This window comes from Peromyscus leucopus, chromosome 12 (genome assembly GCF_004664715.2).
Source record: "Peromyscus leucopus breed LL Stock chromosome 12, UCI_PerLeu_2.1, whole genome shotgun sequence".
In the NCBI taxonomy this organism is placed as follows: domain Eukaryota; kingdom Metazoa; phylum Chordata; class Mammalia; order Rodentia; family Cricetidae; genus Peromyscus; species Peromyscus leucopus.
In genome coordinates this window covers 16,922,103-16,939,176 of record NC_051073.1, presented here as the reverse complement: position 1 = coordinate 16,939,176, position 17,074 = coordinate 16,922,103, and the positions used below count along the sequence as shown (strand labels likewise).

Here is a 17,074-nt window from a genome sequence, read left to right as displayed (position 1 = left end):
TTTGTGAGTATGTTGTTTTCTTTCCAGTTTGTGGGTATGCATACTCTTAATTTCTGATAACATTTGGTAGTTACATTAAGTATTTATTAACTACAAGATTTTATATCATCTTATAATTTCATTGCTTATATTCCAGGTGTGTATTTTGAAAATGACTTTGATGTTTCTGGCATTGTTGCCATGCTCTAAGTATTAATAGAATTCACTTGAAAGATTCAATGGTATATTGTAGGCAGACTTTTCCTTTCCTGACCAACTACTCCCAATTAACCAACACAGAGACTTAAGATTGCTTATAAATGATAGGTCAATAGCTCAGGACTGTTACTAACTAGCTCTTAAAACTTAACCCATTTCTATTTATCTAGGTGCTGCCCTGAGGCTCATGGCTTTTACCTCTATTCCATTTTGTATGTCTGACTCATTCTCCATCTGGCTGTCGACTCCAGACTCTTCCCTTCTTCCTCCAAGCATTCTCCTATTCTGGCTCTCCTGCCCAATCTCTTTCTGCCCAACTATTGGCCAGTCAGCTTCTCTATTAAACCAATCACAGTGACATATATTCATACAGTGTAAGGGAGTATTCCACAGCAGATACATAAAAGTCTTGCTGTGTTTCCTTGTAGGAAGATTTTAAAGTAATCATCTAGAATTTTTAAATTGAAATTTAAACTGATATGGGAATGTTAATATCTATACCACAGACAGATTCTGAGTGTTTTAAGTCAATGTGTCATATTATAATTCAGTTTGCAAATTGAAAATCATAAATTAAAAATAGAAATATCTGAAAAGGTAAAGGAAAAATTGAGAAAAGTAAAATAAGAATAAAATGTAAGTAAAGGGAATAGATAGGGGCATTTTACATGTGGAAGGAAATTTTTAAAATACTTTATGCAATTAAAATATAATAGAAAGTGTTAACAGTATTTGCTATCATAGCTATACAAATTTTGAAGGAAGTATATTTCATTATAGAAAGTACTTGGAAAATAATAATTATGGACAGCTACAAGAAACAAAAATTATTCTCTTCACTATCACATTGATTTTTTTACTGATGATACTTATAGTGAATATAAATTCATGACATTTATGTTGTTTCATGTTAAGTTAAAGGAATTTTCATAGAAATTCTTTTTATGTAATACACATGTGAATATAAATACATACATGAACATATACTAGTTAATTATTAAAGTACAAAGTGAATAAAAAATAGTAATAAAAACAGTATTTTCTAATAAAGTACAAGTTGAAGTCAGGTGTTTTCATTTTTTATTATGATTTCAAGCTCCAATAAATGCCATTTTTAATCTCTAAAATCTAACTAAATTTCAAGCATTGTTTTTATATATTTGCCTTAAGGTTGACTGAACAATAAAAATGTATTTTGACTGAACTATAACAATCAGTTTTCCTAGCCATGAAAAACTGTATGGCTATAGATAAATAAGATGATTGTGATGTTCCAGTTTATTAAATTAGATTGTGAGTATCAACTTGTTTCACTTTTCATTTTTTTGTTTGTTTGTTTTTTAGGAATGGCAAGCTCATTGAAGAAAATGAAAAATACACTTTAAAGGGCAGTAATACAGAGCTCACTGTCAGGAACATAATCAATAAAGATGGAGGCTCTTATGTCTGCAAAGCCACAAACAAGGCAGGAGAAGATGAAAAGCAGGCCTTCCTTCAAGTCTTTGGTAAGTATTACAATGCTGTGGTTAGAACACAGTATTCATTAAGAGGGAAGGAGGTCAGAACCATCCTTTGCTGTGCTATTGGATGCAAACTATAACCTTTCCTTAGGGGGAAAAAACGTTTCTTTATCTCAGCAACAAACATTAAATGATGCAGTTTTCGACAGAATTATCCTAAGAATTACATGGAATGCTATGTAAAATTCCATGGGATATTGACAAATGGTTAAAAAAAAAAAAAAAAAAAAAAAAAAAAAATTGCTTACTTTTTACCCAATGTGCTGTATAACATCGTACATCTCTGAACATTTATCTTAATACATCATTGAAGGATACATGATGGGATTCATTTTATATTTAATAGCTTCAAAATTTCTCATGTGTAAGGCTCAAATTTAGAAATGTTTGCCTGTAGCTATAATCAGTGTCTTACCATCTTTAAAAGATACTATATAGGCACTATTCATATTGATCAAGAGACATATTGTCTTCTTCACGCAGCTTTCTGAGCATATAGATTAGTACCAAATATTGATTTTACTCTCATTATCTTGACAACAGAGAAAATTGCTCAAAAACTGTGGCAGCTAATATTAAACAAGTTTTGGGGTTGAAACAAGTTTTACTGGCTCAGTTATTAAAAATATTTGCTAATTTTTACAAAATATCTGAATTCTGTTTCTCATACCCCCAAGGTGATTTACTACCATTTAAAACTCCAGTTCCATTTTATCTGATTTCTCCTTCTGGCCTCCCTGGGGACTACATGCATGTGATCTACAGACATGCACACATACAAAACACCAATACACATAAAATAAATGAAAATATCTCTGTTTAAAAAAAGTTGAATACATTGCTAAAATTTAGTGAGTTTTAGCTACCTTTACACATGCTATAATCAAATTTATTTTATATCAAAAACTAGACAAAATAAACAATGTGAAATACGTGGTTAAGAAGGGTATATGCTCTTAGTAGTGGCTGGAAATATTTTTCTTACTTTGTACACAGATGAATAGTAAAACTTACTGCCCACTGCTGCTGTATTGAATGGCAGGGACCTTCATAATATCTATATTCCTGTAGGATGATAGAATATCTTTAATAAAATTGATGAAAATCTAAAATTTGAGTAATAACACATTGCCTGAATAATGTGGGATCAGATTACCCAGGTGGCACTGAACAAAGACTGTCATTTAGGTCAGCGTGATTTTTCAGTTTCAAATCCAGGTCATGCTAAAATGATGGTTACACAAGACTTCAATGACAAAATAAAAATAAAAATAAATAAACCTGCAGAAGAAGTACCCATGGAATGAAAAACACTTGGCTTTGAAACTATAGGAAATCCTTAACTAGTTCTAAACTTAATTCTCTCCAAAAATATTAACTTTGACATTGGGCAACCTAAATAAAATAAACTAAATAGAAATAGTAGTGAATGAAAACCAAAACAAAACAAAGAAGAACAACAACAAATCCTTTTCACTCTTCCATCTCTCCTGCCTCTCTAACACCTCTTCATCAGTCTTTGTGTTGGTTTTAATTTTTTTTTCAAATTATCTTTTCTTGTGTGACACCACAAGGGTAAAGGGCGAATATGGGATGACTGAGAAATGAGCAGAATTGAGGTCCAGGATGTGAAGTTATAAAAGAATAAATAAAGAGATCATGTTGAAGAAAAAAGAAAAGAAATGATAGTGAAATACCACTCTGCAATTCCTTCTTTTATTAGGATGCCAGTGTATGGGAACAAGAAGATGTATTAGGATTTCTGAAACTCCATCCTTTAAAACATGAAATAATGCATAAAACATCACATTACATCATGGTTTGTGAAGCAGTACTGAATAAATTTGTGTTTCTTTTGAAAAATAAAATGTATATGTATAAAAGTAAAAGGGAATGAAATGTAAAAATGTTAAAATTTTATACATAATATTCACTTTTGTGGATACAAATTTTATTTTTCAAAAGAAACACAAATGTATTCAGTGTTGCTTCACAAGAATGAAAGGGAATAAATGTAAAAAAATGTTGAAATTTTATACATGATATTTCTGATATTACAGATCATATTTCTGATATTAAGAAAAAAATATTTTTATTGGCTGATTAATTATACTGATATTTTTTAATAATCATGTAATGACATGACATAGCTGGATTTTAGGATCTTATTGATTTTATTTTGCTAAATAAGTAAGAAAGAAAAAGAGATAAAGAAAGTAAGGAAGGAAGGAAGGGAGGAAGGGAAGAAGGAAGGAGAGAGAGAGAAAGAGTAAGGCAATGTTGTAGCTGGAGTTATCTCTAGTCCTGCCCAGAACTGCAGCTACTCAGACCGAAATAAACACACAGACGCTTAGATTATTTAAACTGTTTGGCCTAATGGCTCAGGCTTCTTGCTATCTAGTTCTTATATCTTAAATTAACCCATTTCTATTCATCTATAATTTGCCACGTGGCTCGTAGCTTACCAGTACTTTACATGTTGCTTCTCATGGCAGAGGCTGTCAGTGTCTCCTGACTCAGCCTTCCACTTGCCAGAATTCTCTTCTTTGCTTATCCTGCCTATACTATATTTCCTGCCTGGCTACTGGCCAAATAACATTTTATTTATCAATCAATCAGAGCAACACATTCACAGCATGCAGAAAGATATCCCCAGCACAATGTCTTATTTAGGCTTTCTTTTGCTGTAATAAAACACAAAAGTAACCTGGGGAGAATCAGGTTTGTTCCATCCTACAACTCTTAGGTCACACTCCATTACTAAGGGCATTAGGTCAGGAGCTCATGGTGGAAACCTAGAGGCAGTAACTAAAGCAGAAACCATGGGACTGGGAGAGTTGCTAACTGGCTTGCTCCCTTGGCTTACTTAGCTTGCATGTGTCTACTACCCAAGACCACATGATTGGAATAGTACCACCCACAGTGGGATGGACCCCACCATAATAACCATCAATCAAGGAAATGCTCCACAGGCTTGTCTACTAAGGAAGCATATTCTCAGCTAAGAGTCTGTCTTCTCAGATAACTCTGGCTGGTGTCAAGTTAATAAAAACAAAACAAAAGAGGAGCCACAAAAAAACAAAACAAAACAACAAGAAAAACCAACCAGGACAGGCAGATAGCACAAAGTCCAATTTTAAAGCATAGTGCTATTATGTAAATTGTGAAGGTAGGTATATTTTATTAGAAAGAAAATATAATACTAGTATATTTAATGTTATGTTCTACAGGATTACAGTTAGAGAAATGGCTTAATATCTAGAGCACCTCCCTCATGCTGTGACACTTTAATGTAATCCCTCATGTTGTGGTGACCCTCCCCACCCATAAAATTATTTTAATGGCTATATCATAACTAATTTTACTACTGTTATGAATCATAATGTAAATATCTGATAGACAGGATATCTGATATGAACCCCAGTGATAGGGTCATTCATTTCCCCCCAAAGAGGTTGTGTCCCGCAGGTTGTGAAACACTAGTCTAGCGCTATGTGAAAGTTAGTTATAGTCCTAATTAATCATTTGTAATTGCATGAAGAAAATGTTTCAGTATCTCTTTTTCTCATGAAAAATTTCACAGTTGTATCTAACACCACCACATCCTAGGTATCCAACAAGCCTTACTCATTTGTCTACTTTGCTGAGCTTTTTAAAAAATAAAATACAATAAGACTAAACAGATGACATATACATGTTTTTATATGTTTATATATGTTTATAGATATAGGGTTTTAGAGAAGAAATTTAAATTTTGTGGCTTTAGGAAATGAATAAAAGAATGTTACATTAGATTGGTAAACTTTTGAAAGGAACTATGTTTTATATTGATTTGTAGGGAACTGAACTAATTATTAGACTAAAAGTGGATAAACATTATTATCTTGTTATCTAGAATGGCTCCCCTTCTTATTTGCAGTTTTCTCCGTAGTTTTAGGAAGTATGTTATAATTGCCTTGATGTTAGTTACCTCATATTACTCAAATGTGTAGTGAAAGTCTCGGATGGAATTTTCACTGTGACCAGTAACCTTTCTGGTCCAATATCAATTGTATAACACGCACATTTTTTACAGTACAGCCTCATATATTACAACTTAAAAATGAGACGACATCTGAGAATGGTCATGTCACGCTCATCTGTGAAGCAGAAGGCGAGCCTGTTCCAGAAATCACATGGAAAAGAGCAGTGGATGGCATCACGTTTTCTGAAGGTGATAAGGTAATACCATCCCTAGAGTAAACCACACACAAGTATACAATTTACTAACCAACTTACATCAATTAAAGAAATAACTTGCTTTATTAAACCTACCATAAAGTAAATTTAAAAATGACTACAAAGGAGAAATTAAGCCAATTGCTATCACTTAAAATGTATTTCAGTAGAATACAAAGTCCTTGGTTATTAGTATTACTCTTAAAGTGGCTTTCATGGATTTTTGGTAAACATTGAATCTCCAAAAAACATATTGCTAGTTTAACTTCAATCTTCTCTGTATAAATGAAGTCATTAAAAACTGTGGCTCTCATTTAGCATTTACTTCTCAAAATGTTTTAGTTCATTTTGAATTACAGTTTATGTAATGAAACCTCAAACAAAAAGATATAAGGACAAACAGATACAGCATTTTAATGAACTTTCATGACAATGAATTGAAGTTATTCAGAATTCAAATATTTCTGTACTTCATGAATTTTTGTTATGCCTAATTTTCATAATCACTCATATTCAACTTTAAGTATATACAGGAAACAGAGAAATAATGTATAATCAGAAAGAAAAACAGGAAGGGGTAATGCCATTACTGGAATTGGTATTTAACATTGCAAAAAATGCTTTGGTAATATATATATATATATATATATATATATATATATATATATATGTATATAATATGTGTGTGTGTATAAATATGTGTGTGTTAATATGTATATATATATAAAACTAATTTAAATGAATGCATACAGAAGTTGGTATAGATATATAATAAAATGACTCAAAGCACTTGAATTACAAATATTATAAGAGGAAATGGGGAATTATTTTGTCTATGATACCCTTTCTGTCCTTTAACCTGACCACATTGTATTCAACATCATTTTAGACTCATAATTTGAAAAATTGCCAGTTTTGTCCATTTCTCACTTGAGAGAATGTGTCCACACATGTCACATTTTTCCAGTGTTCTCTTGCAGACATTTTTTGTAGCAGTGTATAACTCTTAAGAAAATAATTATGTACCTTCACTAGGTTTGCTTTATATGTTCAATTAAAAATAAAAGTATAAAATGTGAATGACCACTATCATCTTTTGGAAGCATTACAGAGTTTGCCTTAATATTTTTGTATCTCAGAAATCATAGGGATTGGTATGGCACAGTGAGCAAGTCTAAAATGCACTAATGGCCACAAAATTAGTGAAAACATAATTAGATAATCTAGAATGGTAAGAAATTGTTTCAATTTAGCATATTTCTGTAAATGATTCAAGTAAATACCATTACCTTTCTTAGGTGATTTTTTATATGCCAAATGCTCTGATTTCCTAATGTTTCTTTCTAGCTAAAAATTCTTCTTTTTCTCCATGTTATCTTACACTCTTCAGTTGACTGAAATTCTTATGGGTCCATGATGAAAATTATGAGGTGTATATTATCTTGGTTATTTCATCAATAAAGTAACATCAATTAAAAAGAAATATCTGATATTTATTCTAACAGCGATGCTCCAAGCCATTTCAAACCTGCCACACAGAAAGAAATCTAGTCCACCGTAGCGGTGGAATGAAATCGCCTATTTTTGATTTGATAAGCACTGTCAATCTTGGAGAAAACCTTTCTTAAAGCTTAAGTTAGATTAACAAAGTAATAAAAAATAAGTTTTCATACAAATTTACAGTAGACAAAGATATTAAACCATTTAATTGCCATCATGACATTTCTTCAAGTGTATTTTAAGTTTTCTGACTTATTTTCTAGACATCAATATGTCTCTCTTCTGAAAGTATCCCTAGTCTCTTCAACAGAAAATACACAAATTGAATAATAATTGAACTGGTCTTTGAAGGCAGACATACCATCCTTTTAAAATTCCATCTTTGCCACATATAAAGGCTCAACTTTGTCCATAGCATTTGGAATATTTACTGAGAATACTTCCATGCTTATAGAATTCAACATAATGTATATTAAATTCCTATTTTAATAATAAAGTGAAAATACATAGTATGTTTCATGTCAATAATTTCTGTTGCACAGTTTATCTCATTATTCTTACACCAAGTGAATTTTGATTACTAATAGTCTTCATAAAGTGTGACACCTATGATCTGATTGAACACTCAAATTTATTGGTTAGACTCAGAATGTATCATTTTTGTTATGGAAATTGACATGACATTGAATTTCTAGGAGAGTCACTTGGAGATATTGTAATAATTCAGATTCTATATTCTCAACCATGAAGTTAATTCAATATTTCTTGTTCACAGCTAAGGAATATTTAATATAATCATTTGGAGTCATGTGAATATGAATACAGGACACTCCTTGGAAATAGACTTTAACTTGTTGGTTCTTTATCAAGATTAAATTCAATTATTAATTCTTTCAAAAGGGAAATATTATTAATAATAGTGTGCAAGACCCTGATTGGGGCTTGGAAAATACAATGCTAAGTAATCATAACATCAATGACTAAAGCAATCAAGGCTTTGATGAAATTACAAATCTCTATTTGTGTTTAGGATGCACACTAATATGTTTTTCAACAACATGAAAAGGTACTCAGCCTTGAAAATATTTAAAACGATAATATCAAGTAACAGTATTTCACTTGTCTGTTTCATACTTATGATATAAGACAATTTGTTAATAGAGATAGAGTAGTATATGAATTGTTGTTACATGTAAATGAATGTATTTTCACTCTACTCCAAAGTTAGGTAAAGTACCCAAACAGTTCTTGGTAACAGAATTTTCAACACGAAGGATGGATATTGGGGTAAAAGTGCTTGAGTTGCAAGCATGAAAACCTAAGTTTGACTACCATAGCCCATGTAAAATGTGCCTAGTGTGGTTGTCCATATCAGTAATCCCAGTATATTTATTTCACAATGCTAGACAGGCAGAAACAATGTCCTCACTGTTGCTAGCTGGCCAGCTAGACTTACCTAAAAGACCAGCCTGAGACCAGTGAACAACCCTGCCTGAAAAATTAAAGAAAAGGTAATGGTCCCATAACATGATACCCAAGGTTGTCCTCTGACTTACACACTTGTGTATGTACTTGTAGATGTAATCAACTGTCTTATTAATTAAGAAACACAAAGCCAATGTAAAGATAAAATCCCAAGAGGTCAGAGCTAAGAGCAGTACCCTTCCTGCTTCAGCGATCCTCTTCAGCCAAGAGAGAGACCTATTTCCTCTGTGTTTGTCTCTCTCTATATATATACTTTCTGTTCTGCCTTCTATTGGTTGTAAACCCAACCACATGACCGCCTCATCACTGCCTGTCTGTACAGACCTCCAGGTCTTCTATGGTTGGTATTGAGATTAAAGGCATGTGTCTCCATACTGGCTGTATCCTTGAACACACAGAGATCTACCTAGCTCTGCCTACCAAATGCTGGGATTAAAGGAGTGCACCACCAATGCCCAGCTTCTGCAACGGCTTGCTATTAGCTCTGACCTCCAGACAACTTTATTTATTAACATACAAATCACTTTTTAGTACAAATAAAATATCACCATATTTTCCCTTTTCTATTTTAATGAAAAGAAAAAAGGAAAAAAGTTATAACTAACAAAAGAAAAACTATATACAGAAGTACAATAACTATATACAATATATACAAGTAATAAATACCTAAACAGTGTCTAGTCCATTTGTATTTGACAAATTCAGAGAAAATAATTTCATTGTCTATCCTATTTTGGTAAGTCCAAATTTTACCTAATTCACTTTCTATCCTAACTAGTCTTCAACTATAACTAACTAATCTTCAACTATAACTACCTAATCTTCAACTCCCTCAGAAACCTAAGAAGGAAATAATATTACCTAACAAAAATAAAAAACAGGAAGTGCATGCAATCAACTTCCAAATAATTTGTGAGTTGACTGAAACAGCCAGCTGCCTGGACAGTTGTCTGAGTTTCTCCGCAGTGTTGGAGCATCATCTTCAGCCTATAGGCTTAATGTATCTGACAGACTCATTTGTGAAGTAGGATGTACACAAGGTCAACAGTTCAACCTCACATTGGGTGAGAGCAGTCCATGTACCAGAAACACTTGAATTCCACTAGTGTCATGTCATGATTCAGGATTTTAAATTCTGGAAATTGTTGATGGTTTTTTAATTCAGCTGTCCATTCTTCTTGACTGTGTATATATGTCTTCATCTCAGCATCCCCTTCTTCTCCACATCCCTCTATTAAATGCCAGTCTACTATTGAGAGGCATGAACTTAGTTACTCTTCAAGAATAACTGTTTCAGCTGCTGTTCCATTGCACATCAGAAGCCTTCGAAGAAAAGGGCACTGTACCTTTTCTGGATTGTGAAGGCCACTTCAGAAATGGTGCCATACTCTTCTGGCTTCAGAAGATGCCTTTTTATAAAGCCATAACAACACTTGTTTGGCAAGAATCAGTAGTCCTTTGTTTCATGTCCTGTCTGTCCTGTTTGTCAGCAGTTGATTCGAGGATACTTTGTTGTCCAGTGGCTAACTTTTGCTACAATGAAAGTTAACTTCATATGCAGTTTCTCAATGCCCATATTCTCTCTGAAGTAGATTGGTACTGCCAGAAACTGACATGTCTCATAGTCATAACAAAAAGAGAAATTTTCTAAGTTATTATAACATTTTAAATGCCATAGTCTGTAGATCTCTGAAGGGTTTGAAGATGACCTGTCTATCTAAAATATATCTGCTCAATTTTGAAAACATATGCAATATGACTACAAGTTCTATTGTAATGTCTAGCTACTAACTTTCATTTCTGTATATCCTAATAGTTGGTAATAATAGCATTCAAGGATTAGAAAATTGCATTACATTGTTAAATGAATGGTATAAGTACAATTAGAAATATACATATAGCATTTTCTAACAATATCAATTTCAATATATATAATTTGTATGTAATATAAAACAATCAAATCCAATGTAAAGTACTTAAAACTAGTAATTGTCTTTTTCTTTTTCTTTTCTTTCTTTCCTTTTTTTAACAAGGACCTTAAATCTAACCTCCTTTGCTTAGCCCTTTTCCTAACCCTTGACAACAACTTGTAAACAATGAAAATATAGACCAAAAATAAAAGACAAAAAAAAAAAAAAAAAACACAACACACACACACACACACACACACACGCATAGTTGCAAATACATATACACAAAGAAAAAGGATAAAATAATGTTTCTAATTTGTATAATAATCAGTAATATATCAAATGACGTGTAACAATCTGAAATGACAGAGTTTTATAGTCCAAGATAGGTATTGAAAAGAGTGTCTTCTTGGTGTAATAAACATAAAAAGTCACTGAAAGATATGAATAGCCCAGTAAACTTGGTGATAATATACTGGCAAAATTATTAAGGCCACTCCACGTAGTTAAAAGGAGGATTTATTTAGTGGGTAACTTACAAATGAAGGGATAGGTAGGTTGTGGGTCTGGGGAAGATGTGTCACAGTCCAACGGTGTTCTCTGGAGCTCTGCTTGGTCAACCTCTACCATCTAGGGTCCAGGAACAGAGAGAGCACTGGCCCATCTCAATCTCAGGTCTCCAGGATCCTCCCTTGGCCCCACCTTGTAGGCGTGACAGTTGCCGAAGCCTTAATGGGGGTTGGAACTTCCAGAGCAAAGCTGGAACTTCCAGATCAAAGCTGGAATGGCTACCCACTCAATAATAACAATTCAGCAGTCCCTGACCACATAGTATCACATTTTCAGTTGTTTTTATTTCATAGGCAAGACTCATAAATAAACTATGTCTTAGTTAGGGTTTCTACTGCTGTGAAGAGATACCATGACTAGAGTAACTCTTATAAAGAAAACATTTAATTGTGGTGGCTCTGTTACAGTTTTAGAGGTTCAATCCATTATCATCATGGTGGGAAGCATGATGGCATGCAGGCAGACATGGTGCTGGCTACATCTTGGCTTGCATGCAACAGGAAAACCAATGAAACACTAGGCAGTATTCTGAGCATAGGAAACCTCAAAGCCTGCCCTAACAGTGACACCCTTTCTCCAATAAGGACATACCCACTCCAACCAAGTCACACCTATTAATAGTGCCATCCCCTATGAGATTATGTGGGCAGTTATATTCAAACTGCCACATTCACATTCTGCTCCCAGGCCCCCATAAGCTTGTGACAATATCATAATGCAAAATGCATTTAGTTCCAACTTGAGAAGTCCCCATGGTCTATCACAGTCTCAACAATGTTTTAAAGTCCAAAGTTCAAAGTCTCTTCTTTGATTCATGCAATCTCTTTACTGTAATCACCTGTAAAAATAATAAAATAAAATAAAAAAAACAGATCACATACTTCCAACGTATAATGGCACAGGATATACTTTACCATTCCAAAACATATAGTGAGGAAATACTGGACCAAAGCAAGACCTAAAACTGCTGGACAACCTCCAAACTCTGCATCTCCATGATTGATGTCAAAATGCTCTTCAAATTGCCTACTCCTTTCAGCTTCATTGACTGCAACATACTTCTTTCTCTTGGGCTGTTTCCACTCCCTGTTAGCAGCTCTCACAGGCTGGAATACCAAGACAATCTGATTTCTCTAACATCTTGGGTTCTCCAAGGCAATCCAGGCTTCAACTTCACACCTTCACACAATGGCCTCTCTACTATGCTTCTGTTGAGGGAAACTCCAGACACATGCCTGACCTCAGGAGCTTTCTTTAGGCTCCCAGGCAAATTCCATAACAGTTTTCTTCTATCCTTATCTCTAAAGCCAGAACCATGTGGCCAAAGCTGCCAAGTTCTGCTGCTTATTGGGGCTGGAACATGACCCCCTCTTTCAATTACATCTCCACTAGCTTTCTATCCTTACTGCCTATGCTTGGCTGTTCTGAAACATGCTCTGTAGCCCAGGCTGTCCTCAAGCTCAGAGATCTACAGGCCTCTGCCTTCCCAGTGCTGGGATTAAAGGTGTGCCGCAACACACCTGACTCTGAGCTTTTTATTTTCTTTAGTTTTTCTTTATTTATTTTTCTATTATCAGCTTGATACAGTATAAATTCTTTTTTTTTAATGGCAAATGCTGTTTATTGAAGGAGGGAGGAGGTCTTAAATACAGGCTTACAGCACAATGGGAGGACCCCAGAGGGCAGAAGTTCGCTACCATGTTTTACAATCTTGCATCTAAGCTGTTAACGCCCATTAAGCAGGATATACAGACAAGGAACTTCCCTTAAGCATTCAGGAGGGTGAAACCTGGGAGGAAATTAGCATAGGGGAGGTATCAAGGTCAAGGTCAGCAAGCAAGGCAACAATTACCCAAAACGGGGGCTAGGGCCCTACAGGTCTCCTTTTAATAATAAATGAGCTTCTGACTTAGGTTACATGGGATGTTAGCATGTCACCTTACCTTATCAGCAGGTTATGGAGACGTCTGCCCAGGTTACACAGGTGCTCTGTCTTAGGTTGGTGAGCTCCGCCCCCCAGGTATTACCTGTCTCTGAATACTCATAATCATACAGGCTCAATCATGTGTGAGCTTCAGAGTTAACTGCTGCCAAAGATCTTAAAGTAGTATTGGGCTTGCAATCTGTGTGTTCGACACAGAAAAGACCAACAGAAGTCCGAACCCACCCATAGCCAGTAAGCTAAAGGCAACTGAGCCATTCACTTTCTTAACGAGCCTTACTGCAAATTGGAGTCCTTGTAAGATGGTATCCCCAAAGCAAATGGAACTTGAGTTTATAAATTTGAAACTTTCAAAGCCAATCGAATTGCTGCTGTAGTTGTTGCTGTTATAGCATAGGTGGCCACCGCTGCTATTGTTTCTGGGATGACCATTTCATAATTGCTTACTACAGCTAGCACAGTGGAGACCCTGGCAGTTAATTAATTAATTAACACGGTTAATTAATCTTTCATTCTATTGGGCATGATAAATTTAACTCAAAAGTTATATACATTTAGATTGGCTTTGAAAGTCATAAATTTATAGACTCTGAGCTTTTCCTTAGTTCCTTTTCACAATTTTGAAACACAGCTGGGTGGGACTTGCCCTGAGGTCACCACTCCCTTTATTCCATTTCCTAATCTGTTTATCTCATTGAATATAGGATTTAGTTCCATTTCGCTTCCTGGTGCTCCATTTCTCCTCAAAACGTACAATTTGTGCTCAGCTTGCTCCTTTTTATTATCAATCTTCACTAGAGTCACCGCTAATATTACACAACAGAGTGGATATCAGGCTGTTTTGAGATTTCCTCTGCCAAAGGAATTCATCTAAAACTCTTTACTTTAGCCTCAGGTACACTCTTTGGAAAAGGGCAAAAAGCAGCCATTTTCTTCACCAAGGTATCAAAAAACTGTCTCTAGGCCACATATTAGCATTTTTCTATTTTAAAACCTCTCGGTCCCCACTGTTTATCAATTCACATTCAGCACCACTGTCTTCCATGCTCCTATTAGTATGATCCACCAATCAGCAATTAGAGCATCCCATTGCTTTCCAAACACAAAGTACTAATGTCCAAATTCCTACAAACAAAAACAAGGCCAGGCCTATCACAACAATACCCTGGTCCCTGGTACCAATTTCTGTGTTAGTTTGGGTTACCTATTGCTGTGAAGAAACAGCATAATGGCAACTCTTTTTTTTTTAATAATAGTCTTATTTAAATTTATTAATATCTGGGAGTTTTTTATTAAAAAATTATTTTTGTTCATTTTACAGACCAACCACAGATCTCCTTCCCTCTCTCCTCCCAACCCCCAGAAAACATTTTTTGGGGGGTGGCTTGCTTATAGTTTCAGAGGTTCAGTCCATTATCATTGAGAGAGGGAGCATGGCAGCATGTAGGCAGGGTGGTGCTGGCTACATCTTGGCTTACAGGCAACAGGAAATCAGCTGAAACACTGGAAAGTATCCAGAGCATAGGAAACCTCAAAACCTGACCCCAGAATTAGACTCTTCCTCTAGCAAGGCCATAGCCCATCCAACAAAGCCACACCTCCTAATAGTATCACTCCTATGAGATTATGGGTGCCAATTACATTCAAATTATCATAAATTGCTACCCTGTGGCAATGAGAAAATAATTTTTCTCCATTGTCACTGGGCATATCAAGGAAACTCCAGGGCAGGCCCTGTCACCGTAAACAGTTGCCCAACACACAATGGGATCTATGATTTCTTTGGTGGTGGAGTTTTTTGTTTAGTTTAGTTTAGTTTTGTTTTGTTTCATTGATGTTTTACCCATGTGTTCTGATTTGTGTGTGTGAGTGTGAGTGTGTGTGTGTGTGTAAGAGAGATAGACATTATAAAATCGGGTGGGAGGAATTCAAAGCGGCAGGGAGGCGGCAGATTTGGATCAAAATAAGATCAAAATAAGAAGGGATTAAAAAAAAAAAACAAAAAACAAAAAACTCCAAACTCCATGGCAGGCTGAAAGGCATTTTTTTTTAGCTCATGATTTTTTAGATCACAAATTAGTATATATAGTTTACATTGTATAATTTATTTAGTTGAAATTATTAATGATTGGCAAAATTTCCATTAAAGTATTTTGATGTATTCTCATTATGTTTACAATCTGATTTTAAATTGTATTTTGAGTTTTAAGTGAACAATTCATATAAAAATTAGGATCTCTGGATTATTTATATAATTTAAATATATACAGTTTAAGCCAAAACAGAGAACACTGTTATAGTATACAAAAGAGCAATAGATTACAATATTCTGAAATGTCTTATACCCACTAAGCAATCTAATTTCTTAGATTGCAAAACATTCCATATTAAAAAGACTCATGTGAGCAATTTGTGAATTTATGTCTAAAGTGCTTATCAGAGATTCAGGTAGATAACACTAACTCAATTTTTCCACTTAATACTGTTAATTATCTTGAATTAATTCTTTCATCATCCATCTTTATTTTTGCTCAAGAAGGTTATTTAGGAAGTCACACAAATTCATCAATAATAATTACAAGACATGAAAAGTATCAGAGAAAGCAAGCTTTCATTTTGACTTTTCCATTTTAGTGCTTCCTTGATGTGTGACTTTTACATTCATTTTAAGTCTTTTGAATGTATAAATGAGTATGCAAAATACCTTCATGGTAAGGGCTATAAAAAAGAAATGAGATCATATATAAAATACTTCGCATTCAAACTGAGCAATATATACCTGGGTTGTTTTTTTTTTTTTCTAGTATTTGGGATCATGCAGCCTTTTCATTAGTACATATATTTTTTTTTTCTGAAATAAATTTAGATCATTAAATATGAAAAAATGATGTTAATATCATGTCAGTGACTGCTGCCCAAAATGATATGTAATCTTCCTTTCAATGAATGCTGTATACAGGTAAATAGTCTTCATTCCCATTTGGTACCGATTGTATTCCAAATCATAATTCAGAAGATGCTTACAATGCTCCTTAGCTATATTAAATTCTTAATCAAAATAGATAGTTGCCATGCCAAAACATCCTATCTTCAGAATATATATCATATCCTCTTAAAAGCCAGGTTTGTCAAAAGCATGAGTATTTCACGTGTGACCTCAGTCTGTCCATGCTGTGCATTGGAAGAGACAGTTGAAAGGGCAATAGGAATGAAGATAACTTCAGGCCATTCCTAAGTTCTCTAGGGTGTTTCTCTCCTCCTGCTAGACAGGAAATCAGAATCCAAAGTACCATGGATCTTTGGAAACATTATCTTTTTCTGTTTTTCTTCCCATGCATACCTTAGCAGTCTTTCAGTTTTCATCTCTAGAAACCAATGTGTTTGTCTCCCTTAGGGCACTTCCACATCTGCCATCACTCAGCAGTAAGTATTAGTTTGGTCTTGTAGACTTGGTTATACCTACACTGACCATTAAGGCCAACATAAAACAGCATGCGGTGCTGCACACAGCAAGTTTTCTTAAGACTCTGTCCTTCAAAAACTATGTCAGATTAAGATTTTCTACTCATGGAAGTAAATTTCTAACAAGTGATTTCTCTTTCTTTCTTTCTTTCTTTCTTTCTTTCTTTCTTTCTTTTTTTTTTTTTTTTTTTTTTTTTTTTTTTTTTTTTCTTTCTTTTTTTCTTTCTTTTTTTTTTGCCTCTAGACTTCGAGTTACATGTAAACATAGC

General features: G+C 34.2%; 1 protein-coding gene across 2 annotated transcripts in view; it reads left to right on the top strand.

The window, feature by feature from the left end:
• Positions 1–17,074, top strand: part of Ncam2 (neural cell adhesion molecule 2) — a 410,880-nt gene that overhangs the window by 262,734 nt on the left and 131,072 nt on the right. For both annotated transcript variants that reach the window (XM_028859839.2, XM_028859840.2), the window contains exons 7-8: positions 1,543–1,703; positions 5,794–5,939. In XM_028859839.2, the coding sequence (XP_028715672.1) occupies positions 1,543–1,703; positions 5,794–5,939 (307 nt within the window). The remainder of the gene's footprint in view (positions 1–1,542; positions 1,704–5,793; positions 5,940–17,074) is intronic.